We start from the raw sequence: 25,757 nt of genomic DNA on the forward strand, positions 1-25,757 counted from the left end.
AGGGACCAGGACAGTCCACTGATTACTGCTCCACACACTCACACACACACACACACACACACACACACACACACACACACACAGTCAGGTGATGTTTACAGACTGTTTCATGACTTGATGGATCCAGAGGTAACAGGCTCTCCCGGCTGTTCTCTGCCTTTATTGGCCGGTTGTGTAGGTTCCCACCAGTCAGCAGAAGGAAGGGGTCTATGACGTCCCAAAGCGACACCCAGTGAGTGACCGTGTGTTTGCCCGTGTCCGACCAACCCCGCCCCTCCCCCTCCCCCCTCAGCCTGCCTCCCCCTCTCAGACAAACCTCTCAGCTGTCACACCCGAGCCTCTTCCTCCGGGCCTTGTGACGCTCTAATTCTGCATCGATTCTACTTCCTGTTTACGTCCAGTGTGTCCCACGCTGTGACCTGTCCCTGAGAGGTTTGCTGGGACCCAGTGCTCTTGTGCAGTGTGCTGTGCTACTCTTCTGCTTGTGCTGTAGCTGTGGTGGCTGGTGCCCCTCTCCTCGTGCTCCGTGGTGCCTGCTCCTCTTCGTTAAGTGGGATACTGTGTGTGTGTGTGTGTGTGTGTGTGTGTTGTGTGTGTGTGTGTGTGTGTGTGTGTGTGTGAAGCATGCCAGGCTGTGGTTTGCCAGTGTTGTGTTGACTCCAGTAAAAACCTGCATGACCTTATCACAGATTGCGTTCACTGTCACATGGATATAAAATATATGACTGACTGTAAATGTGCATGGTCTCATGTTTTTAAATCTACACCTCAGGATGTTGGACACTCTGTTCATGCATATGAGTGAGTGTTTGCAGGGGAATCTATATCACTATATGTGTGTGTGTGTGTGTGTGTGTGTGTCAGTGGTTATAATGAAAGATGACCTTGACCGCTGTCAGGCTGCACTATAACTCAGCTGCTCTTTATCTGCCTATAAAGATGCGTGTTATACTGCTGCCTGATTCAATCTGCTAAAATCCTCACACTCACAATGAGCAGGTCTGTGTCAACACTTCCCTCAGTCCAGCCAGAGCCCCCCACCTCAGTGAGTCTTTTATCATTAAAGCGCTCACACCGGACTCCCCCACGCCACTGCTGGCAGCCAGAATCCCACTCTATTTCTGTGGGCTGGGAATCAGTCTCGCGGTTTTCTGGCTGCACATTATCCAGCAGCTTTGGTAAGAAGCTTACAGGCACCACAGTATTTCTGTTCCTTCCTCACCCAGCCCACAACACATGCTGCTATTTGGATTGCTTTTGTGTTGGCCGGTGTCTGAACGCGAACAAATCCAATATTTCTCTCTTGTTGTGCAACCAATTGGACCAGTCGCCCATTCAGGTTTAAATACAGCAAATTCAAGTCTCTGCGGCTCCCCAGTCAATCAGAGGGAGTAAATATAACCCTGGATCACAGGAATATAAATGGATCATAGAAATTCTTTTTAGAAATTCTTTTTGTGGCAGGCGGCTTGTGTTGCAATTTGGAGATAATTTAATTTAGCTTTAAGATGATTCCTGATGCACGGAGGGAAGGAAGCTGCCGCGGCGCTGCTGCTCTCTACGGGTCGAATCTTTCAGTGTCACAGCACGTCTTTTCCTTCAAATGTCAAAATGCCGCCTTCGCCTTCAATTGTAAATTTGAGCAGCCTCCTGATGTTCACATGAGCCTCCAGGAGAAACTGGGGATTTCTGATAACTGCAACACTCTGACATTCAGTGGAGAGACCTGCAGCACAGTTCCTGCAACGTAAAGAACATCCAACTTTAACACTCAGCGGCTCATTAACTGTGATTCAGATATATTCCTACACAGTGAGTTAAAGTTAGAGTTGAACTTATTGATGATCTGCTTCACAAACATTTAATATTTAACAGTACTGTTTATCAGGAGTGAGTGCAGCTCTTGTGCTGGAGCTAAATAATGCATCAACACTTAAAGTGGAAACAGCATTTATTGCCAAAGATCCTCTATAACTAAAGATGACGCATTACAAGCAGCGCCAACTGTAAGGAATGGTAAACACTTCCTGTCTCCTACATGGGCGTGGTCAGAACATAACAACAATTCACTACAACACTAGATACAGTTTGAATCAACACCTGATTCTGTGATTCTATAGAACCTAAGTTCTGATAACACATCCGTGGAACCCACAGAGAGAAGAGATCTGTGTCTGAGTGTGTTGCTGAGACAGAGACGGCTCTGAACGAAGTTCATTTTCTCCTGGTCCGTCTGAAAAATTTCATTTTAATGATTTTAATGTGAGAATGTTCTGGAGATCTGTGGCCTGTGAGGAAATGGATCCGGTATTTATTTCTGTGGCTGTGGGGCCGAAAGAATCATAATGTGTGATCACGTTCACTTCTCCCTGCTGCTGGTCTGTTAAAGGGGCGGGGAGGTGGAGAAACCCACGTGACACAGACCCAGGAAATGATTGCTGAAGTATTACAGGTGCTATTATTATCTTAGCACCTGCTAACAACAGAGGTATTTCTTTCTGGCTGCTCCTGGTTTCCTTGTAGCTGCTCGTTGCCTCGTTTCTGGATGCTAGCTTTAGCGTTAGCATCATGGCTACTGAGTCTGAAGCAAGAAACAACTGTAGGAATCCCTGACGTCAGAGCTGTGATAAAGGCAGCGCTGCATTAATAAGTAGTAGCAGGCTTTTTGTTACTGTTCAACCCTCTGGAGTCCTGGAGCTCTCTCCATCCGGTCACTGCTCATCTGAGCGCCACTTGTTTTACTTCTCTTTCTTTATCACTCTCCTTCTTTGCTTCTCTTCCTCCTCTGACACCTGAGCTCCTTTTCTCAGAGTCACTGCTTTTTCCTCCACCTGGGCAAAGATAGCTAGTTAAAGCCAGGCTCATAGAGAACCAGTCTGAACGCAGGTGGTGCCATTATCCTGCAGTCATTACATTGTGCAATCAACATTTACTTCATTATTATAAATTAAAGCATAAACTGTGTTCATTGTCAGTTTAACATTTAGATATTTTCTGCCGACACAGTGTGAACGCTGCAGTAGCACCTGCTGTGAATACTGATCACACACTGACCACAGGCAGCGTCACTCCTCTCACTGCTGTTGTTGAGGGTGGAGAGCTTCATTGTCTTCACACACACACACACACACACACACACCTCAAATGAAATGATACCACTGGCAGAGATGTGACCTCCTGTCCACAGCAATCTCTTCTGTTGTTTACTCTGTCACCTTCTTAAAGGATGACAAATCAATAAAACACACACACACACACACTGTTTGAATCCACTGAGCTCTTTACCCTATAAGAAGTGAGAGTGTGTTGAATCAACAGACGTCTGCAGGTCAACATGTGACCCACCAATCAGCCACACACACAAACATATGATATGATATGATCAGTGATCCATCACTGTAAATAAAATATGTGACTGTGTGTGTGTGTGTGTGTGTGTGTGTGTGTGTGTGTCAGGGGATCAGCAAGGTGCCGTTAATTAAAGGGGCTGCATTAATTGTATGCAGAACACATGTGCACAGGTAATTACTGTTTCCCTGGAGATGGTTAATTGATAGGTGGCGGCTGCACTGATAAAGATAAAGGGCCAGGCGAAGAGATGGCGAGAGCGTTTAATGGGCACAGAGGGATAATTGGCAGGGCGAGCGAGAGTGTGATGGACAGAGAGCGAGAGAGCAGCTCTCAGCAACTGTGAGGAATATTTACATGTTTAAAAAACTGGATTGAAATGAACCAAAAAAACATCCTGTGGTAGAACAGACAGAGCTGTTATTGTTCACTATTAATTAATGACAGACACACTTCACCCAATTAGTGCTGGTGCCAAACCACCACCACCACCACCATCATCATCATCATCATCGTTCTGCTGTAGCTGCAGATGTTTTCTCACAGTCTGATGTGTCAGGGAAGAAAAATACACAAAACACATTATTCTAGTTTGTGTTTTATGTGTTTTGTTTGTTTGTAATAGAACAGCAGCACAAAGAACTAAGACATGAGACGTGTTCACCGTCAGCTTGATACGCTGCAGATTTTACTGGGTGGAGATGGAGCCGGTGAGGACGGACGCTCCTATAGTCTAACACACTCCCTCCCTTTCCTCTCACATACAGCAAACAGCAGTTAGTTAATCCAGTCCTGTGTGTGTGTGTGTGTGTGTGTGTGTGTGTGTGTGTGTGTGTGTGTGTGTGTGTGTGTGTGTGTCTGCCTCTCCATTTGTCTCACACTGAGGTTCGGGACACGGGGGAGCAGGCTTTACAAAAACACAAAGGGGGTTTAAACCTCAGCTCAGTGCTGTAGTTTACACTAAAGGTGGGGATGATCTTTAAACCTCTTTAAATCTGCACTTGGTCTTTAAGGCTGGGAAGAAGAACCTTGCTCTGTGTGTGTGTGTGTGTGTGTGTGTGTGTGTGTGTGTGTGTGTGTGTGTGTGTGTGTGTGTGTGTGTGTGTCGTGACTAGAACACCTGCAGACCATCACCTCCGCCTCTTGAATTAGCCTCATCTCACCTCACTCCCTTCTGTCTCTCTGAGTGTCTGAAAACAACTAATATGTTTGTGTGAGCACATTTTCATCCCACCCGCCATCTAACACTGGGGTTGCGATTGCAGAACGGACATCAAAACACCCCCCACCACCATCATCAGCATCAGCATCATCATTATCATGATCAGCCTCTTCAACACGAGCAGCAGCAGGAGCAGCAGGCTGTGGCAGATCTGATAGACTTAGACCTGGGAATGGTGACTCAGGTAAGGAGCCATACAAACACACGGCCAAGCACAGTTCTCTTGTTGTTTCCAGGAAACACGCCGTCCTGAAGGTTACCCATCAGCCCTCAGTCCTCAGATGATCTCCCACCTCCCATCCTAATCTCTCCTGCACCACTTCTGTTCTCCTGAAGTCGTTTAGTCACCCCGACTCTTGACCCCTGTCTTTTATGAATAAAACATGCAGTCTTGCTGTTGCCATAGTAACATGCCATAGGAGTAGAGTCGAGTACCGTGCGCATGCGTGTGCACACCCGCATGCGTACGTGTTCGAAAGAGGGAGGGCGAGCGGTCGAGAGCGGAGGTCGGGGTGGAGGTAAAGGTCAGAGAGCAGAGGGCGCCGGTCGTGCAGACGCCGCACCCCCCCCCCACCACCACCAGTTACGCACATTAATAAAGCGTTCATGACACATAAAGGATATGGAGTCAGGTGGACAGAAAGTCTATAATTGTCCATCGTCCTGAGCCGTTTGATGCCTCGCTCCAGAGCCGCTGCTTTCTGTTCTGAACAGATCGTCTGACTCAGAGAACTCAGTGCCACAGCGTTCAGTAACCACTGAGGGAAACTGGTGTATTTTAGGTCAAGAACAGTGTTTGTTAAAGTGTGTTTTGAGAATTTAATCCCATGTATATCCTGTTATCAGTCCCTGTGGATGAACCGTTTTGTGTATCTCGGGTATCAAGCTTATCGTCTTGTTGAGTTGATGTTTATCTGCTACGCTAGACTCTGCAGCAACAATAGTCCATATTCCCGCCTCTCGTCCTCCTCCCTTTGTTAAAGAACCCTAGCATAGCCGTTCAGATCCATAACTGTAAAACGCCATGCTCACAGATCCATTTTCTGATACACGTAAAAAGAACTTTATGGACTATGTGTGACCTACACGAGCGAACGAGGAGGAAGATATTCTAAGAACATTCATTATCTCTGAAGAAATTATCCGCATCCGTGATTTATGCAAATCTCTGACCATGTATTCAAGGCTTAAATTCCTTTATCGACTAAAAATAGTTTCCTTCACTTGCCACCGGCCTAAAGATATTATTAATGTGCAAAAAAAAAAAGGGAAGATACTAAAGAGAAGGATCATGGGAAACTGTGAAAGGACACAGAATGATACAGAACCAATTCAGATCTTTGATAGTTGTTCCCTCTGAGGCACTTCACACATCTACAAGAGGGAAACATTAATGACTTGTCCAGAAGAAGGCAGGGGTACAGTAATGATGGGGGGGGGTCTGTGTTTAGAGCAGCTACTGGAAAGCACCTTTTATCTGGAGCAGATGACAAAGATTGTGTTAAGTCTTGGTAGGTATGTCATCATAGTGGATCATTTCATCTCATTATGCCATCTCTCCTCACCCCTCTGTCACCCCCTCTGCGTTGCTGCCACAGCGCCGAGGTAAGTACCACAGACCCACCGAGCCGGCGTCGTGCTGCATGCGGTGTGTGATGCATGTTGCACTGGAATGGAAACGGCGTCAGATAACGTACATACTGTCACGGCGTGGCCACTGCTCCTGACTGCTGCTGTGTGCTCTCTCTGCTTCTCAGAATATCAACCAGTTAGAGATTTTCGGAGACATGTCCACACCCCCTGACATCACCTCCCCATCGGTGAGTAGCCGTCACACACACACACACACACACACACACACACTGTTTACATCTTACCAGCATTTCCACTGAGCTGTCTCCTCTTTGTTCTTCCTCACACCGCGACCTCCAATCACAACCGGCGCAGACTCCCGCCTCTCCAGCCAACACCCTCGACCCCTCGCAGGGCCTGCAGCCTCCCACAGAACTGTTTGCTCCCTTCAATCCTGCGTCTGTGCCCTCAGGTAGGACCTTGTTCATTTTCTGCTAAAATACACCTCTGCTACAGGGGAAGAGAAACAAGCACAGCGGGGGAGAGACGGGGGGAGGAGGGGGGGGGGGGGTCGAGAGAAGCGATGAAGGGGAGGCAGGAGAGAGAGAGAAGAAGATTCAGAGGATGAGAAGGGAGGAGGAGGGGGAGAGATAAATATAGAGGGATGCAATAGAATTGAAATGTAGATGAGGGGAGGGGAACGAGGAGAAAAGGTGGTGATGGTTGTGTGTTGAATATGAAATGCGTCATTAGCTTCGCTGCTGATTTACCTGTGGCTGCTGAGGCGAGCGCGGCGGTCAGAGCAAAGTAATAAAACACGCTGAGATGATTGTGGAGAAGACTCCTCGGTATGCACACGGCCTGCGGGATTCACACACTTCATAATGTTTCTGCCTCTCCTTCTTTACCCCCCCTCCTCACCTCTGTGTGCCCCCCCCCCCCTCTCCCTGCAAATGTCAGTGTGGCAGGGCAGCCGAGGTTAAATGTCAACCTTCTCCGCTGTAGGTAACAACTGGAGAGCAGGAGAGGAGCCAGTGTGTAATAGAATAAGCTCCTGCTGATGAGTTTGAGCGATTTTAATGAGTGTGCGTTAAGCTCTGCCTTTTCATAATGACTCTGCCTCACTCTGGAGGTAATTATGAGAGTTCACCATGACCATTAAGAGACACCACATTAGCTGCAGGCAGAAGTGGGGCAGCGCTCTCTGGTGATGCACGGGTGATTATCTTTGTGTGTGTTTGTGTGCAGAAGAAAAGCAGTGGTGAGCAGATGCACTGTGGGTATTTTAATCACTTCACCTTCCGGTTTCTGCTCTTACTTTGTTTCCACAGCGGCACAGAAACATCATGGCTGCCCCCGTTGTTCTGATATTTGAGGCAGTGTGTGCGTTAAGAGTTGTGGTGAGACTGCTGTGAGGCGGGAGTTTGTCCCACCTGTGACACGTGTGTGAGGAAAATAAAGAAGTCGTTGCTGCTGTTTGTTGTTCTGATAATTATTTCATTTGTCCAGTTAGTTGAACCCAGAGACGCTCAGTGACATCACTGTCCAGTAACTGCAGGGACCAGATGTGTCGCCACTTCCTGTGGAGTTTGATTTGTTTTTTCCTGCAACCAGCTGACCAATCAGAACATTAGTTTGTAGGCTGGGGGGGGGGCAGCCCCTAAATACATCACCTTTGCTGTTTAATTCTAATCTCTAACCCTTCTCCACCAGGTTATGTGACAATGGGGGCGGTCCCCCCCGGCCACTGGTCCCAGCAGGCGTTTGCTGCCCAGACGCCGCTGGCCTTCGGGGTCCAGTCTCCATTAGGCCCCGTGGCCCAGGTGCTGCCTGGCGGCCAGCCTCTCATTTGGGGCCAGGCCAACATCTTCCCTGCCACCCAGCAGCAGTGGGCGGCCATGGCGGCCGGAGCCTTCCCCCCCACAGCCTACCTCCCTGCCCAGCCTGTGGGCACCCTGCCTGCTGCCATGTTCCAGACTCTCACTCCCGTCACGACTGTGACTCCGGCCGGCGAGAGCCATTCAGGTGCTGGAGCCGGCGCTTCAGCTCCCTCCCCCTCGGTGTCGTCGAGTCCGCAGCACGGGGAGAGGGGGAAGAAGATTGGCAAGGAGCTGTTCAAGGTGGGGGGAGATGATGAGAACAGAATTATGTTTTCTACTGAGTAATTTCCACCTTTTGTGTGAATTTAACATCGAGCAGAGAAACTAGGAGCTGTGGTGTTTGTTGTTTCAGGAGGGAAACGACAGGAAATGAGAGAAGAGAACAATAAACAATCACCTCATCGCCTTAACCTGCCATTCTCACTGTTCTCTTCTCTTCTAACCTCAGAGAGACATTTGGTCTCAGCCAATCAGTCTGACCCATTACACTTGAGACAGAAACTCTGATGGGAGAGAAGAAATACATCCTAGATTCTAGCTATGGTGATCAACTGATCTCCTTTAAAGCTCCTCCAGTGTAAAGGTCTGTGTCCATGTGTAGTGTGATTATAGATCAGCTCTAGCTTCTATATTAATACTGTGAAAGTATCAAAGCCTCAGTCCACAGAGAAATGCACACAGCCTGTATTCAGAAACTGAGCCTTAAAACCAGCCGTCAGGACTTCTGGAACTTTGTGATGTCACAACAAAGCAGTCACCAAGCCCCGCCCACCTGGACCCACCATCCAAACCTTGCAGGATTTGGTTTCTCTGAGTGTTTCTACCTGAAATCTGCTATATTTTTATTGGATCACTCAGAAAACAGTCAGCCAATCAGAAGAGAAGCTCAGAGCCTCCTCTCTTCTGATTGGCTCACCGACCTGTTGTTACTAGAGCTCCAGAGAAAAGCCTGAGAGAGGAGATGTAAAACTACACTGAGATGGTTTTTATATCTTCTGATGGATCAACACTTCAAATAAAACACAGAAGAAGAAGAAACATGGAGCTTTAAAGCTGCACCTGTCCCATAGAGAACAGGTTACATCCTGAATGTCGACCTGACTAACTTCTGCCTCTCTCCCCCCTCAGGATTTTCAGCTGGCGAAGCCTCCGGCCATGCCGTCAAAGAAGGCTGACCAGCCCAGCTTAGCAGGAACCTCAGAGGCATTCAGCACTTACTTCAGCCGTGTGGGCACCGCCCAGGACACGGACGACTGTGACGACTTTGACATTTCTCAAATGAACCTGACACCGGTCACCTCCACGACACCGTCCACCAACTCACGTGAGCGCTCCGTCCGTGCGTGTCTGTCCTCGGTCAGTGTTTTAAACCGATCTCCGCCCGTCTGACTCCGCTTGTCCTCCCGTACAGCACCCACCCCGGCTCCCAGGCAGAGCTCCCCCTCCAAGTCCTCAGCCTCCCACGTCAGTGACCCCCCCACCGACGCCACAGACCCGCCCACGGACGACTCGTTCGGGGAAGCGGAGGGCAGCCCTAGTCGCAGTGGAGAGGAGGACGCTGTAAGTGTGTGTGAGGATGTTAGTGAGGTGTGTGTGTCCCTTTAAAACGTCAGTAACGCTGAGATCTCCTGATGAATAGCCTCTGGAGAGAGATGGCGGGCCAGGTAATCACTCCGGCTGATTAGGCGCCGACGCTGCTGTGTCCCCCAGAGTGTGTGTGTGTGTTTGTGTTGGTATCAGTGTGTGTGTGCGTGTGTGTGTTTGTGTTGGTATCAGTGTGTGTGTGCGTGTGTGTGTGTTTGTGTTGGTATCAGTGTGCGTGTGTGTGTGTGTGTGTGTGTGTGTGTGTGTGTGTGTGTGTGTGTGGTCAACACAGCGTTAAATTAGCTGCAGGAATTGTCAGAGACATCATTAAGCTGTTATTAATACGAGCCAGGTAGCGTCCATACATCACTACTTCTACACGGACAGACTCATCTGGGGTGAGATAGAAGAGGAACGGTGCCCCAATTCTTCTTCCAGGGGCAATTAATATTTATTTTCCCAGCAGCACCTCCGACTGAGAGAGAAAGGAAGAGAAATTAAAGAGAATTTCCCTTTGACCAAAGTCCTTGTAAGATCTTTTCCAGTATTTTCCCTCTATTTTTCTCTCTCTCTCCCTTTTTTTTTTTGTGTTTCTTCCACTTTCTTCTCTCCTGCTCTCCAGGCGTGACACATTAGTTTTATGCCTCCAATCCGCCTGCTACTGAAAAAAACTTTTCACACTGCTAAAAATGTCACCGGGCCCCAATAACACACAGAGGCGCTACACGACCCAGAGAAATGTGCGCTGGTGGCGGCGCTGAGTGACTGACTGAGTGAGTTGAAAAGGTTACGGAGAAAGAAAGAAAGAAAGAAAGAGAGAAAGAGAGAGAGAGAAGAATGGAGCGAAGGCAGAAAAACAGCTTCCCGCTCTCTGCAGGACGAGGTGTTAAAAGCGGAAGTGTTTGAGGAAAAAAAGCAGCGGATCAATAGAACGAACTCCACAGAGGCTTTCATAATGGACCACTGTAAATGAGTGCTTGTGTGTGTGTGTGTGTGTGTGTGTGTGTGTGTGTGTGTGTGTGTGTGTGTGTGTGTGTGTGTGTGTTTGCGTGTATGTGCTAATGTGTTTCTGAGAAGAGGCCTGCTGTGTGGGAGGCGCTCTCTCACTCCAAATGTCCTTATTTCTCCTTCAGAGTATTGACGTCTTTTCTCTCTGCTTCCTGTCGACGACTCTTTGAGTCTTTACCGATCCTGCGCTCCTCCTTTCAGATTTATTCTTCTCTTTCTACTTTCCACTCCCTCCTGTTTCCTTCTCTTACACTCCTCCACCGACCTTTCTCTCCACCCTTTTTCCTCCCTCCTTCTTCTTGCCCTCTTTAGGCGTGTGGTTCTGGGTCGCCCTGCCCCAGTGAGACAGCAGAGCCCAGCCCAGACCAGGCCAGTCCAGAGACTGGGAGCTAGATAGCAGAAGGGCAGGGTAGGTATCAACACCTCCACCCTGCTAACTCCTCCTCCTCCACCTCCCTGCTCTTTTCTTGCATCCCCCACTTATCTGAATCTCTGTATGCTGCATCTTTTTCCTGCGTCTGCTCGTTTTCTGTCTTATTTTGACTTCACTTCTTCTTCTCCTGCTGTCACGCATGCTCAGAGGAAGGCATGTGTGTGACCCAGGCCTGAACGGTTTCTCATGTGTGAATGTGCATGTGTGCGTATGTCATTTTTCTATTGTAGCGCCACCTGGAGCTGTGTAAGTACCTGTGTATTATGAGGTGGCGTCGCATGGTTGACCTGATGAGTTCATCGTGCATGATCACTTTGGCCGTAGTGCTCCGTGCCCTCATGGTGTCCTGTCTTTGTGACGTGCTCCTACACAGCGCCCGGCTCCCTGAATAGCACACGTCTCACCAGGAAAGCCAACAGTGTGTGACAGCCAATCAGAAACAGTGTGCTTCAGTGAGCAGGGCGTCTTCTGGGAGTCGCCAATATGCTGATGTTGGATGTTTATCTTAATATAACCGTGATGAGCGCTGTCATTTTATGCATTATGTATGTTTTGTGATGCAATGTGAGTTATAATGTGTGTGTGTGTGTGTGTGTGTGTGTGTGTGTGTGTGTGTGTGTGTGTGTGTGTGTGTGTGTGTGTGTGTTGAAGACAAGCTCCTACATAAGAGAGTAGATGATGCACAACATCCGACAGGAAAACTTTCACACAACTTGCTTTGGCTGGAGACATGTCAACATGCAGTGTTGCAGTTTGACTAGTCAAAGAGACACACACACACACACACACACACACACACACACACACACACACACCAAGGCAGAGAGCCATTTTGATCCCTGCCTTTCTACCCAGTGTCCTCGCCCACTCAATTCCTGACTGTGGCTCCTTAATGATAGCTGCTGGCGTTCACACAGGGAAAATTGTAATGGTTTTGTTTTCATCAGCTAATACTGGGGTGCCAAGATTAATGACTGCCCCGACATAATTGGCATTAATTAAAACCCAAGAAGCCTTCCAGTCCTTCCCCACTCCGGGAGAGGAGGAGGGCTGAGCGGCCTCGTCCCCTGTTGGCCGGCGAGTGAACGCCGCAGGGCAGCAGGTGGATGTGCGCCTGAAGTGGGAGGACGGGTTGTGGAGAAGTGAGCGGTGGATCTGGCTGCAGCCCGGCGCTGTGACGGCCAGAAGTTATTTCTCTGTAGTATGTGCACTGCTTTGGTCCTGGTCCAATGACGCTGCTCCCATATGGTGTTTACTTGCTCAATCACATCGACTTCCCAAAAACACACACACACACACACACACACACACACACACACACACACACACACCTGTGCAATAGGCCCAGTTATTCTCCAGACAAGCACACCTGTGATCGATAGTGTCACCACCTGTGCTCATATTGGAGCCAAAACGTGTGTGTTAGCAAGTGTGTGCCAGTGCAGTGCTGCTGCCCCCCCCCCCCACTGTGAGGCTTGGACAGACATGTGTTCAGGCTGGTGGGGGTGTAAGTGTTTTTTCTGGGCCGATCTCATCATGTCCAGCGAACGCTCCCGAGTCTCAGCCGTGAAATGGCCTCCTTCCACAGTTCACTGAGCAGTCTCACACTGTCCCCCCGCCCCCGCCCCCACTCCCACCCCCACGCCGCCCAAGGCGCAGCGCTCACACACACGTACAGAAATGTCCACACACAACTACCAGGCCAGATCTTTTGGCCTTGGGGCTGGTGCTTCACCAGCACATCACTCATACCTCAGCCCCCTTCTCTGGGCCAGGGGTGATGGAGCCGGAGCCCCCCCCCCCCCCTCGGTCGGCAGCACTGGTTAGCTGATGCAGGGTGACACTGCCGGCCGTGTCGTGGTGCAGAGGCTGAGCAGAGAGTGTGCTCGCTGTCGCAGCTTGTCTCAGCCTCTTCGTCACCTCTCTCAGCTGCTGGCAGATACTTTCTGTCGACTGTCCCGGCCAGCACTACAGTTACAGCTCTGTATCCCAGAGCCCCGCCCCCTCACACACACACACACACACACACACACACACACACACCTCTCCCCCAGGTCTCTGCCCAGCTGAGCTCAGAGTGAGGTGGAGTGTGGAACGGCTTGTTTGAAAGTTTTTTCTTTCATCTCCCCCATGAGAGTTGCATTCTGGGACATCAGTCACACTGAGCTTCACTGGAGCAAATGAACAGGAATAAATCCTCCTTTTTTAAATTAATCAATTCGTTGTTTTTGCCCCTAAAATGTTTGAAAATGATGAAAAATAACCAGAACAAAATCCCAGAGCCCAAAGTGACGCGTTGAAATATTCTGACTGACGGTTCATTTATTCTTATTTAACAACATTTGAGAAGCTTTAGTGGTTTTCGTTAATGATTAACTATTATTAATTCTCTGTTGATTGATCTGTTATGGACTCAGTTAATGGACGATCAGTTTCCCTCCACATGTAGAAAGTGGAGTCCCACTGTGGTCTGAGCGGCCATGTCGCCTCTGATGTCGTGATGTTACTTTGACTGAAGGGCGGCGCTCGGCGGCAGCGGTAGTTGCTGTTTGCAGAACCTTTCCTCACATCAGCAGACGACATGAACATCAGGTGCTGTCTCCTGGTGTGGAGCTGCTGCCAGACTCCAGTCAGTCTCAGTGCACCGGGCCGGTCAGAAGTCTCCGATCAAGTTGTCTGCGGCAGATGGAGCGGCCGGCTGTAATTATGTGTAGGATAATAACGGGCCCGCCGTGAGCGACTGCAGCAGGCGGAGCTCTGACTGCAGGGTGTTCCATCATCCACTGTTGTCTTCCGGCTCAGTGTGAGAGAAACACAGACATGATGACTCATAACTGGTCTTTCGAGGCGCTAGTTTATACCTCTGATTCATACTGGTCCTGGAGGGAGCCTAAAGTGGGAGGGAATATGCAATGACACACAGCAACAATAACTCACACACACACACACACACACATAAAAAGGTTTGAGGAGTGAGGGGTGAGTTGGACGTGTCCTCCACTGCAGTGTCCTACTGCCACCTGGTGGCTGTGTTGGGAGCAGAGCAGGTCTGGACCTGAGCGTGTCGGGTCTTGCAGTTCAGTCGGTTGAGAGAATGAATCAGAGGCTCAGATCCTCCTTTTTAATCGTGTGAGTGACGTAACGTTGAGACGAGCTGCAGCAGCCGCACGGTTCAGATCCGGTCCGGCTCTGACGGAGGAAACTACAGACGTGTTTTCAGGTTCTGATGATTCTCTCTCTCGTGCACAGATGGGGAAGGACCCTCTCTACGCCCAGATCAACAAAGGGAAGAAATAAAGAGACACACAGGAAGACAGACCTGACTGGCACTGAGAGAACAGGAGGAGAACCCTCACCTCTGTGTGTGTGTGTGTGTGTGTGTGTGTGTGTGTGTGTGTGTGTGTGTGTGTGTGTTTGTGTGTGTGTGAGTGTGAGAGAGAGTGTGTGGGTGAGTGTGTGTGTGAGTGAGTGTGTGTGTGTGTGTGAGTGTGAGAGAGAGTGTGTGTGTGTGAGTGTGAGAGAGAGTGTGTGTGTGAGTGTGAGTGTGTGTGTGAGTGTGAGTGTGAGTGTGTGTGTGTGAGTGTGTGTGTGAGTGTGAGAGAGAGTGTGTGTGTGCACAATGTCTGGCACATCTCCCTGCCCAGCCAAGCCCTACTTCTTCTTCTCCTCCGGCTAACAACCTCCCAGGAGGAGCCTCCACACTCCCTCTGTCCTCCTCCTCCTGTGCTCCTCCTCCTCCTCCTCTTCTTCCTCCTCCTCCTCCTCCTCTCTGCAGTCTGCTCTCCTCCTGAGAGGAGAGAGCCCTCTCGGTCATTCACTCCTGGCAGGAGGGATATCAATCACTGAGATGGATCCAGTTCTCCCTGCACTGCGCTGTCTCCTCCTCTCCTCTCTCCTCCCTGTGGCGACTCACACCCAGCCTTACAGACATCACCTGATCCTCCCCCCCCCCTCCCCCCCACCCTCCTCTTCCTCTCTATCTTCGCTCTCACACTCCTCCCTCTGCCTCCTGTGTCTGGCCAGAGTCTGTGCTGCCAAGGAGGGACTGAATCAAGCAGTGCCTCTCTATCTCCGACACACACACACACACACACACACACACACACACACTCACGCTCATTGGGATTAGAGTGATCATCGTTAACTGTTAACGGACAGAATCTGCATCTGTAGCGAGGAGATCCCACAGGAGGAGCTAGACTCTAACGGGCCTATCAGGGACGGCCCGTTTCTGGGGATCACTGCTTCTGATTGGTCGGTTAGTTCGGGCGTTTTCTCCCCATTCTTGTGAGTGTCTGCTGGATCACTATGCAGAAACAGACTCTCTGGGAGCTACTCACACACACACACACCTCCAACACACACACACACACACACACACGCAGTCATCCCTCACTCTCTCCAACACGCAGCCACACAGTGATTTGCCAAACGTCTCTCCTCGCAGACGGACCGGTTCAGAGGCCAGAGGACCGGACCTCCCGAGGACCGGGCCCTGAGCGGGAAGTGTTGCAAGTCCAACAGATTCTGTGATCGAACTCTTCATTCTCTATAGCTTTTGTACAATACCGATTTAAAAAGAAAAAAACAACAAATTGAAAAATTGAATTTTTATTTTATAAGTCAATCAAGCCGCTGGGGTCAGCTCTATAGGAGTTATAGAGTCAACATGGCTTTAAGGCATCTGATCGTTGGTTTGCCAAACTCATTTTGTAAATAATGATAACAACAACAACCATTTTGTCCACTGGACTTCTGTGCCATAAAATAGGAAGGCTTCAGTTATGCAAACTCTTCACATTAACCCAAGCAATACCAACATATGTTTTTCTTTCTTCCTCTTCTCCCACTCCGTTTGGTTTCCGTCTCTAATCCTGTTTTTCTTCTTGTGCATGGACGTCGTAGTCTCAGCCTCACGTACTAATCCAGGCTCCAGCTCCTAACCTGCTCCATGCCCCCGTTTGTCTCACCTCCACGCGTCGGTGTCGTCGGCCTCTACGGTTTATGTTCCCCAGAAAACCTGCAAGCCTTTACTCCTGTCACAGGCAGCAGACGTGGTCTCACTCCCGTCCTCCGTCCCATTCTGTCCGACTCTGTCTTTACGCCGCCGTGACGCTCCGCCCGTCTGTCTGTCCGTTGGTCAGGTGCCACAACCGCAGCATCCTCTGCTTCAACTACATCAACTGTGACGCCAGTGACTCCCTATTTTATGGCCAGAGTCCCTATCTCGCTCTTTTTGGACTATGATGTTGATTAACTTAAAAATCTGACAACTAGAAGACAAGCAAAGATGTTGAATAAAAAGGGAAACATTGCTGTTTGAGTACATAACATTTCTAGACCTATTTTAACTTTACCTCAGCTAACAGTTTCTTAATGTAAATTGACGCATTATTTTTATCTTGATGAATATGACATTCTACAGTGGGTTTTTAGATGATTTTTTGGTTCTCTCTTGATTTACGTATTCCACCATGTATTACTGTTACAAATAAACACATCCCAAATGACTAAAGTGTCTGTTTATGTGTCTTTATCTGTGTGTGTGTGTGTGTGTGTGTGAACCTAATGGTGTGTGTCTGGCAGAGGTGACCCCCAGTGTGTCTATAGTTGGTGTAAAGCAAAGCGCCACAGTATTTTGTTGTAATTTAACACGGCTCTAATGGCCTGTCACATTCTGCTACAGCAGCAGCCTCTAATGCAAACTGTCATAAGCTTTATTAGAAACCAAACTTCAGCCTGATCTGCTTCTCCCCCTCCCGCCTGCCGAAGAAGACGAGGCATGAAAACAACTTCTTTAAATTCCACGTTCTGCAGGACAAACTGAGACTCTGTTGATTTAAAGTGTAAGTCGTTTTTCTCCATTACCTGGAGTAGTGTCTGGTTCCTGTTAGTTCCAGTTTGAGGTGACAAAGTTTTGAGATTCCTCACCTGTAGGATTTCTGCTACCAGCCATACATTGTGGAGGTGAATGGATTTTTGTGTGTGGTTTTTAAAGCACTGAAAAACTACATTTGACAGCGACGAGTCTCTGAAAACTCTGTCCCAGTTACTGGATAATCCACAAACCTCACTGTCAGCAGTTTTTCTTTGGGACTGTTTCCTTTGTGAAAACTGTCAGGAGGCTGTCAGCAGCCAGGTGTGTGGATGTCCGGGATACCGGCACATTATTTTTGGGAAGACAAGCTGCAGTTGAATTTTTTTTAATGTATTTTTTAAGCCTGTGAGCGACACAAACGAAACTCAGTTCACTTCCAAGTGAACTGTCGACTGCTCCTTAAACCTCTGCACATAAAAACATTTGCATGGATGGATGCAACCAATATGGAAAACTGAACTTTAAAGCTGCAAGTCATATCCAGTGTAAAGGTCTGTGTCCATGTGTAGTGTGGTTATAGATCAGGTCTAGCTTCTATATTATATGATACTAGAGCTGCAGAGAGAAGCCTGAGAGAGGAGATAAAATAAAAGACAGAAGAAGAAGAAACATGGAGCTTTAAAGATTCTTCAGTCTTCCTGTATATATACCAGAGCCTGGTGACAGTGCTGCTCAGCTACAGTGTGTGTGTGTGTGTGTGTGTGTGTGTGTGTGTGTGTGTGTGTGTGTGTGTCGGCCTGACCATGTATGACGGGAGTAGAGGCCTGCAGCTGTGACACACCTGTCCTGACAGGTTCCCTCCTGCAGTGACACGGAATCAGACTCTTATGAAGCCTGAGTCTGCAGCATGTGTTGTATTTATGTCATATTGTAAATGCCTGTTTAAATACTTCAGTATTCTGTGGAACAAACCTGGAATGTTTGTTACCGGCTTCTGTTTCCTTTTCCCTCCATGTTTTACCTTCAAGCTCCGGAGGACAAACCCAGCACGTGATGCTGAATGACTTCAACACCGCACCGCTTCACTGTGTGGAAGAGTTTCAACAGAACCAAGCTGCAGCTCCACAGCTCCGTGACAGTGACTCACGTTTACGCGTGTGCGCGTGCGCGGTGCCAGTCCGGCCACATTCCTGGGGGATGGATGAAAAAAGTAAATGAGACAGGTGTTGAGAGTCGGTGTGTGGGGCAGGACCCGTCTGACGAGACGGACCGTTTCTGTGTTTTGTGTTTTGGAGATGAGCGTTTCACTCTCATCCTCATTCCTCCACTCACACCGTCTCCTGCGCGCGTGGGTCGCACACCTGTGCCGATCAGAGAGAGAGCAGAAGGTTTGAGACGGATCGATAACAGCGGTGACAGGAGAGTTTTGTTGATGGTGAATTTTCCTCACACACACACACACACACACACACACACACAGAGGATGAGAGAGTGAAGGAGAAACTCTCTGGACTTCACCGGTCGGACTGAACAGACTTCTGTGGTTTCGGTGGACCCTTCACCTGACGATGGATCAGGTGAGTCCTGTGATATCTTCAGCTCCCTCCTCAGAGAGTCTGATTACAACTTATATCATCAGGGTTATGATATTTGGTATTTGGTGTTGTACAGGTGTGAGCCTGCTTTTTGTCATGATGCATTTTCAACTGTCGCTTCACATGAATCATGAGTGACCTGAGGCTGAGTTTGTCATTAATCATACAACAGTAATCTGACTGTTGAAATCCTGTGACTGAGGCCGATCAGGTCGGTCGACTTTATGAAGCCAGACGTCACCTTGTTGTTGCTGTTAAATTACCTGATTCAGGTTAAGAATCACTCCCTGTGATGATGTTCTGCATGTCCCAACTCGCATCGTGTGCTCCTGTCCCCAGGAGAACACAATGGACTTCAGGGCTCTGAGGGCCAAGTTCCAGGACGAGGAACTCCTCCTGAAGCAGCCCAGGATCAAACCTGCTCTCCCGGAGAAACCAAAGGTCGTCCCTCCCCCGCAGAGCCCCACTCATTACCTCCCTGCAGGAGCACGCCCCTCCCTGCTCACCTCCATCAACAGCAGCTTGGAGGGAAAAACAATGATGGCCCCCAGAGTGATCTTCAAGGACGAGATGAAGGACAGCAAAAAGCCTCTGATCCAGATCAACTCCAGGGGGAAGGAGAAGAGCGAGGCGAAGCTGAAGGGGAGTAAAGACAAGACGAAGGGAGTCAAAGAGAAGCTGGAAGACGAGGCGTCGGGTCAGAAGAGGAAGAAAGAGAACGGTAAAGGCACGGCAGAGCTGGTGCCGGCCACGCCTCCACCTAAAGCCGCAACACCAAAGAAGAAGAATTTCCTCACTTTCAAGAGGTCTTTAAAGAAAGATGCAGCGGGGGTCCCAGCAGACCCCATCCTGGACACCCCCAGCTCCCACGTCCCCGGACCAGCTCCACTGATCCCAGTACCTTCTGCCTTCGGTGACGCAGCACCACAACCTCAAATCTCTGCACCAAAGGCCCTGATGCCAAACATCCCAATCATACCTGACTCAAGGGCCGCCGTGGAGATCCCCCCACCCTCCATCATCCCCGCCTTTCCCGACTTCACCCCCCCTCCTGCCTTTATTCCTGATAACCCAGCTGCTAAAGTCCCGAGCCCAGAGAGTGAAACCCCGCTGGAGACAGAAACTCCCGCCCTGTCCGTCTCCAGACCTGCCAGCCAAAATGAAATCACTCCCAGTCCACCCAGCGTCGCCCCCACCCCCCCACCCAGGCATTCTGTCTGTACTCCTCCCCCGGCGGCCTCCACCCCTGAGCCCGAGGCCGAGGCTGTGATTGTAGCTGCAGCGGAGAAGCCTCCTCCTCGGGTCACAGACCCTCCATCCGTCCCGCCGTCGCCCAAACCTGAGCGTCCCATCTCTGCGCTCTCGGCTCTGGAGAGGGCGGAGGACATGACCCCGGGGAAACGGCCCTCCCCGGCGGACCAGAGGATTCTCAACGCTCTGGAGAAGGCTCGCAGGAAGACGGCCAGGTGAGCAACACACGCTGCAGGAAGTGTTTATTCAAGTATAACCTGCTGTTGAGCGATGATATCTCACATTGTCTCATCTGTTCTCAGCCCCACCGCCTCTTACTCCATCACCCCTCCACCTGAAGAGCTCCCCCCTCCTCACAGCCCCACCCAATCTTTCCCACAGCTCCCACCCATTGATTATGAAGCTCGGGCAGGAAACTCCCGCTCAGCGAAACCAGAGCAAGTCAACGGCATCGACCACGGTGAGTCCAGAATGTCTCAGCTGCCCAGGTGTGTCAGAGATACACAACATCTGGAATGTATAGTATGGTTTATGACACAGAGTTACCACAGGAACGTTGAAGACACACACACACACACTCACACACTCACACACACACACATTCTCACACACACACACACTCTCTCACACACACACACACACACACACACACACACTCACTCACACACTCTCACACACACACATTGAAAACATTCCTGTTGTGTGCAGCAGGCAGGGCAGAGCTGCTCAGGTATGTCAGGTATGACAGGTGCATGTCCGTCCTGAAGACAGAGCTGCAGAGACACTTGATATATTGACTTGATTTACACCGGCTTCAGTGATTGTGCACGCAGGTGTTTGTGCAGGTATCAATGTTAAACAACCTGTTGCTTGCACAGCTGCACAAACACGAGGTGACGTATTTAAGCGCAGGGTTTAATTATCTAAGTGAATAATTCAAAGAATTCTATAACTTCCTGGTTTTTAAAGACCCGTTGTTGAACATGTGAAAGTTTCTAGGTCAGTTCCATTTCAAATGACGCGTGACGAAATATAATTTGTAGTGTAATTAGGAAAAGTGTGTTTTACCTTTAAGGTAAAAGAAGAGACAGAAACAGAGGGACATATTTTTAAAGGGAGGACGTCTGTCCTTTTCTTCTTCCAGCTGTCCTGATTTTTCACCTTTAATTGCATTATCTCCACTCTGCCGAGCTCAATCACAACAACCTCCACAGTGTTCGACTGGTTTGGTTTCCAGATTCTTTCACTGTGCTGACTCTGTCTCTGTGTCTGACTCTGTCTCTGTCTCTGACTCTGTCTCTGTGTCTGAACTTCCTCCAGCTGGAGTCTGTCGCTGTTTTTAATGTTCAGTTTTCTGCTGGAACCAGGACGAACACAAGAGCTCAGTGTCTGACGGACGTGTATCAAGACTGATCTACTGTAATTCTCTGCAGGACAAGCCTCTCCAGTGTTGGGGGGCATCAGTGAGGAGGGGTCTGATGTTCTCCCAGAGGTGTTGGTGGTTCCCCGTCCTCCTCCCAAAAAGGTCTTCCCAGACCGCAAGTCTCTGGGTCCTCCCCCACCGAAGCCTACAAGACCTCTGTCTGTCAACCTGAGTGACTTCAGCCCTCCTGCTGTGGAAGATGAGGGTGTGAACACGACACCATCCCACCATCACACACACACACACACACACACACACACACACACATTGTGAAACCAAACCTGAGCCGTCCACTCACAGTCCTCCTTGTGTTGTCTCTCCCTTCACTTGCAGAGATCCTTGCTCGTCCTGACCTCTCAGAGACGGACACCACAGACCTGCCAGAGTTCGACGATGCGGCTCCAGATGCTCCGGAGCTGCAGGTGTCGGAGTGGGGGAACGAGGAGTACGCTGGTTCAGATACTGCAGATGGACGGAACCTCTCATTGATCTACAGCAATGGGGTAGCTGCTGCAGGAGCTGAACTCCAGGCAGCACCAGGACTTGGAGACGAATACCAAGATCATCTACCACCAGAATCCTCTTTCCCTGTCTCTCAAGAGTCTCCATCAGTGGCCGGGTAAGACACCTGAATTTAACCCTTGTCTCTTTGCTTTGACATACTTGTTCATCTCTGAGAACTTTTACTCCTCTGCCCCGATCAGGCCTGAAGCCGAAGTTAGCAACGGCACCTATGAGAGCACAGAAAATGTCTACGAGGACATTTCCATGTCCGCCTCCAAAAAGAAAGTAAAGACTGACGGCGGCAAGAAACGCAAAGGACCACCAAAGAGTAAGAACTCTTTCTGGATGAACACATCACATCCAGACATTTATATCAATACGATCAATAATAATCAAAATAATCATGTTGATATTCACGGTATCTGACTGAGTGACGTGTGACATGCGTTTCACAAATCCTTCCCACAGAAATATGAATTAGTCTTTACATCCTGTCATGACTTTAGTATAATTCTTTAAAGCTCCATGTTTCTTCTTCTTCTGTGTTTTATTTGAAGTGTTGATCCATCAGAAGATATAAAAACCATCTCAGTGTAGTTTTACATCTCCTCTCTCAGGCTTCTCTCTGCAGCTCTAGTAACAACAGGTCGGTGAGCCAATCAGAAGAGAGGAGGCTCTGAGCCTCTCTTCTGATTGGCTGACTGTTTTCTGAGTGAGCCAATAAAAATAAAGCAGATTTCAGGTAAAAACACTCAGAGAAACCAAATCCTGCAAGGTTTGGATGGTGGGTCCAGGTGGGCGGGGCTTGGTGACTGCTTTGTTGTGACATCACAAAGTTCCAGAAGTCCTGACGGCTGGTTTTAAGGCTCAGTTTCTGAATACAGGCTGTGTGCATTTCTCTGTGGACTGAGGCTTTGATACTTTCACAGTATTAATATAGAAGCTAGAGCTGATCTATAATCACACTACACATGGACACACACCTTTACACTGGAGGAGCTTTAAATATGATTAAATGGCAGTATTACTCTCACACAGATCTCATCATGACTCTGTCGTCAGACTTGTATCTACCATGTTTCTTCATGATGTGAGCTTCTCTTTTATTGTAATTTTTTATTTACGTAACTGTGTGTTGACCACAGATCCGTATGCTGAGGCAGCACAGGAGGCAGTAAGTAGATTTCTCACTTCTCTTATCTGTCAGAGATTGGAATGATTTCATGTAAAAGGAATCAAAGCTTATCTGTTTGTGTTTACAGAGCGAAGAGAAGAGCAGGGCGGGCAGGTTCAGCAGGTAAGGGCTTATTTTCTGACCCACTTCTCAGTTACTCCACAGACACCGGCAGTGAAGTCTGGCCTTGTCTTTGTTTTCCTCATGCGCTCTGTTTTCTTCTGCAGGATCGACAAGAAAGCCGCCACAGAGGGGCCGGACGAGAAAGAGCTGAAGAAGAAAGAGAAGCAGCGCTTGGAGAAGGAGAAGAAGGAGCTGAAGGAGAAACAGGAGCGGGAAAAGAAAGAGCAGAAGGAGAGGGAGAAGAAGAGAACGAGATGAAGAAGAAATTCAAAGTGAGTGACGTTCTGAGTGAGAAGGGAGGAAGGGAGGAAGGAAGGGAGGAAGGAAGGGAGGGAGGGAGGGAGGGAGGAAGGAAGGGAGGGAGGGAGGGAGGAAGGAAGGGAGGAAGGAAGGGAGGAAGGGAGGGAGGAGGGAGGGAGGGAGGGAGGGAGGAAGGGAGGAAGGGAGGAGGGAGGAAGGAGGGAGGAAGGAAGGAAGGAAGGAAGGGAGGAGGGAGGGAGGAAGGAAGGAAGGAAGGAAGGGAGGAAGGGAGGGAGGTATGGAGAGGGAGCGAGCGGGGGGGGGGGGGGGTATATCAGGCCATACAAACCTGTCTGGATTCATTCCTCCCCATGGAAGAGTTGAGCTGAGCAACATGTGCAGGCTCCAGTGGAATCTGTGTCATTGTCAGTGATATGCAGCGCACTAGTACCACATCAGAACCACCAGAACCATCAGAACCATCAGAACCATCAGACGCATCAGAACCATCAGACGCATCAGACCCATCAGAACCATCAGGCGCATCAGAACCACCAGACCCATCAGACGCATCAGAACCATCAGAACCATCAGACGCATCAGAACCATCAGACGCATCAGAACCATCAGACGCATCAGAACCATCAGACCCACCAGACCCATCAGAACCACCAGAACCATCAGAACCATCAGACCCATCAGAACCATCAGAACCATCAGAACCACCAGAACCATCAGAACCATCAGACCCATCAGAACCACCAGACCCATCAGAACCATCAGAACCACCAGAATCATCAGAACCATCAGACCCATCAGAACCATCAGAACCACCAGACTCATCAGACCCATCAGAACCACCAGAACCATCAGAACCATCAGACCCATCAGAACCATCAGAACCACCAGACTCATCAGACCCATCAGAACCATCAGACCCATCAGAACCATCAGAACCATCAGACCCATCAGACCCATCAGAACCACCAGACTCATCAGACCCATCAGAACCACCAGAACCATCAGACCCATCAGAACCATCAGAACCACCAGACTCATCAGACCCATCAGAACCACCAGAACCATCAGACCATCAGAACCATCAGAACCATCAGAACCATCAGACCCATCAGAACCATCAGAACCTACTGGTCCAGCTGATGTAGAAAAGCCCTCAACCCAGACTCATGTCTCAGAAAGAATAAGGGAGTTTTTAGTCCAGTTAAACCGTGCAGGTGTGAGAACAGTACTCACTCAGGACGGTGGTGTCGATCCGTTTGAGCTGGACGGTTCCCTCAACCTTCTTCCTGTGTTTACCCCCCTGCTCCAGACAATCTGACCAATCAGAGCAGAGCACGTTCTCACCTGGTTTGTCATGATGCATTGTGGTCCACTTCAGTTTTTCTCTGTGTGAAACTAAACAGAACCTACGACTTTACAAACAAGTCGGTCCGTGTGACTTTAAGCTGTAACTGTTGTGTGTTCAGATCACGGGGCAGGAGGACGCCATGTACCAGGCCAAAGTAACCGTGACAACAAAAGGCCGCAAGAACGATCTGCCCGTGAAGAGCGGCGACATCGTCAGCATCATCCGAACAACCAACTGCCCGAGAGGGAAGTGGCTGGCCCGGGACGGCGGCAACAACTGTGAGTTCTGTCAGCAGCCGTGTGTTGAGCTCCAGGCTTCAGGCCCGTGAGTTTGAGTCCTGAGCCCAGATCATCACACAGTACTTTGGTCCCCGAGCCTGGATCCCTGCAGTGACTGTGCCAGTGTGTTTTCCAGACGGGTACGTCGCCGTGGATCACGTGGAGCTGGACATCAAGGAGATGTTGGAGCTGGGGAAGAAGGCGGCGATCAACCGCAAGGGCAGCAGCAGCAACGTTATCGACGGAGAGCTCCCCAGGACCGGGAGCAGGTACGTGTGCTCCTCCTCCTCCTCCTCCTCCTCCTCCTCCTCCTCCTCCTCCTCCTCCTCCTCCTCCTCTTCACTCATCCGTCATTACACTGTGGAGTTCACAGGATGATTTACAGCTGCTTATGTCTGTGTTTCCTCAGGGAGTCGAATCACCTCCCTCCGTCAGCAGGAAGCTGTAAGTATCCTCTCCTCTCACTCGCAGCGTGTTTGTAACGTGTTCAGCAGCAGTTTGATGTTGATGTTGACGTGTGCAGTCACAGATGACAGTGAGGAGTGGACCGGTGATGATGATGAAGCTCTGTCTCCTGCCCGTGAAGCTGCAGATCCGCTGGCTCCGCTGTAAGTCAGACTTCTTCAGTTTCAGATAGACACAGTCAATGTTTCTGTTTTTCCTTCTTGACCCTTGTGCCCGCTGTTGTCCACGTGTTGTCCTCTGCAGGGGCCACAGCAGGACGCTGTCCATGCCGGACATGGGTAAGACACGAACCTTTTCTTCAGTAAACTACGCTGAGCTAATGTTCATCTAAGCATGACGTCTATTCTCACTGCTCATCAGCGACTCTCTGTCGTTATCGGCAGATTATTGTCAGAGAACTGTCAGTAAGTTGTGTAACACCTGTGTTATCTTGAGGAGGCTGTGCAGGTACAACAACAAGTCGCTGGTTG

The 25,757-nt window shown here is 49.5% G+C and overlaps 3 protein-coding genes across 13 annotated transcripts in view; all 3 read left to right on the plus strand.

The window, feature by feature from the left end:
* Nucleotides 1-16,562, plus strand: part of dab1a (DAB adaptor protein 1a) — a 202,328-nt gene extending 185,766 nt beyond the window's left edge. For 6 of the 11 annotated variants that reach the window (XM_056378845.1, XM_056378848.1, XM_056378844.1 and 3 more), the window contains 9 exons: nucleotides 179-232; nucleotides 4,614-4,754; nucleotides 6,328-6,390; nucleotides 6,518-6,614; nucleotides 7,856-8,262; nucleotides 9,151-9,346; nucleotides 9,434-9,582; nucleotides 10,927-11,023; nucleotides 14,297-16,562. In XM_056378845.1, the coding sequence (XP_056234820.1) occupies nucleotides 179-232; nucleotides 4,614-4,754; nucleotides 6,328-6,390; nucleotides 6,518-6,614; nucleotides 7,856-8,262; nucleotides 9,151-9,346; nucleotides 9,434-9,582; nucleotides 10,927-11,007 (1,188 nt within the window). In that variant the 3' untranslated portion in view covers nucleotides 11,008-11,023; nucleotides 14,297-16,562. The remainder of the gene's footprint in view (nucleotides 1-178; nucleotides 233-4,613; nucleotides 4,755-6,327; nucleotides 6,391-6,517; nucleotides 6,615-7,855; nucleotides 8,263-9,150; nucleotides 9,347-9,433; nucleotides 9,583-10,926; nucleotides 11,024-14,296) is intronic. The other 5 variants (XM_056378853.1, XM_056378854.1, XM_056378849.1 and 2 more) reach the window with 4 other exon arrangements.
* Nucleotides 16,563-17,945: 1,383 nt separating this feature from the next.
* Nucleotides 17,946-24,800, plus strand: LOC130170470 (uncharacterized). The gene is made up of 10 exons (XM_056377747.1): nucleotides 17,946-18,442; nucleotides 18,800-19,926; nucleotides 20,014-20,171; nucleotides 21,145-21,339; nucleotides 21,468-21,753; nucleotides 21,839-21,966; nucleotides 22,784-22,812; nucleotides 22,901-22,935; nucleotides 23,040-23,207; nucleotides 24,663-24,800. The coding sequence occupies exons 1-9, from the start codon at nucleotides 18,434-18,436 to the stop codon at nucleotides 23,191-23,193; spliced, it is 2,121 nt and encodes a 706-aa protein (XP_056233722.1). The 5' UTR covers nucleotides 17,946-18,433; the 3' UTR covers nucleotides 23,194-23,207; nucleotides 24,663-24,800.
* Nucleotides 23,610-24,654, plus strand: LOC130170868 (sporozoite surface protein 2-like). Its single transcript, XM_056378556.1, has one exon. It carries the CDS (start codon nucleotides 23,610-23,612, stop codon nucleotides 24,339-24,341), a length of 732 nt encoding a protein of 243 aa, XP_056234531.1. The 3' UTR covers nucleotides 24,342-24,654.
* Nucleotides 24,801-25,757: the final 957 nt, after the last annotated feature.

This window comes from Seriola aureovittata, chromosome 6 (genome assembly GCF_021018895.1).
Source record: "Seriola aureovittata isolate HTS-2021-v1 ecotype China chromosome 6, ASM2101889v1, whole genome shotgun sequence".
In the NCBI taxonomy this organism is placed as follows: Eukaryota; Metazoa; Chordata; class Actinopteri; order Carangiformes; family Carangidae; genus Seriola; species Seriola aureovittata.

Excerpts from the sequence above, each read along its gene's own strand:
- LOC130170470 (XM_056377747.1), top strand. Across the intron at positions 21,754-21,838 it reads GAGTCTCCATCAGTGGCCGG|GCCTGAAGCCGAAGTTAGCA; the intron begins GTAAGACACCTG and ends TGCCCCGATCAG. Across the intron at positions 21,967-22,783 it reads ACGCAAAGGACCACCAAAGA|ATCCGTATGCTGAGGCAGCA; the intron begins GTAAGAACTCTT and ends TGTTGACCACAG.
- LOC130170868 (XM_056378556.1), top strand. The coding sequence starts at position 23,610 with ATGCAGCGCACTAGTACCACATCAGAACCACCAGAACCATCAGAACCA.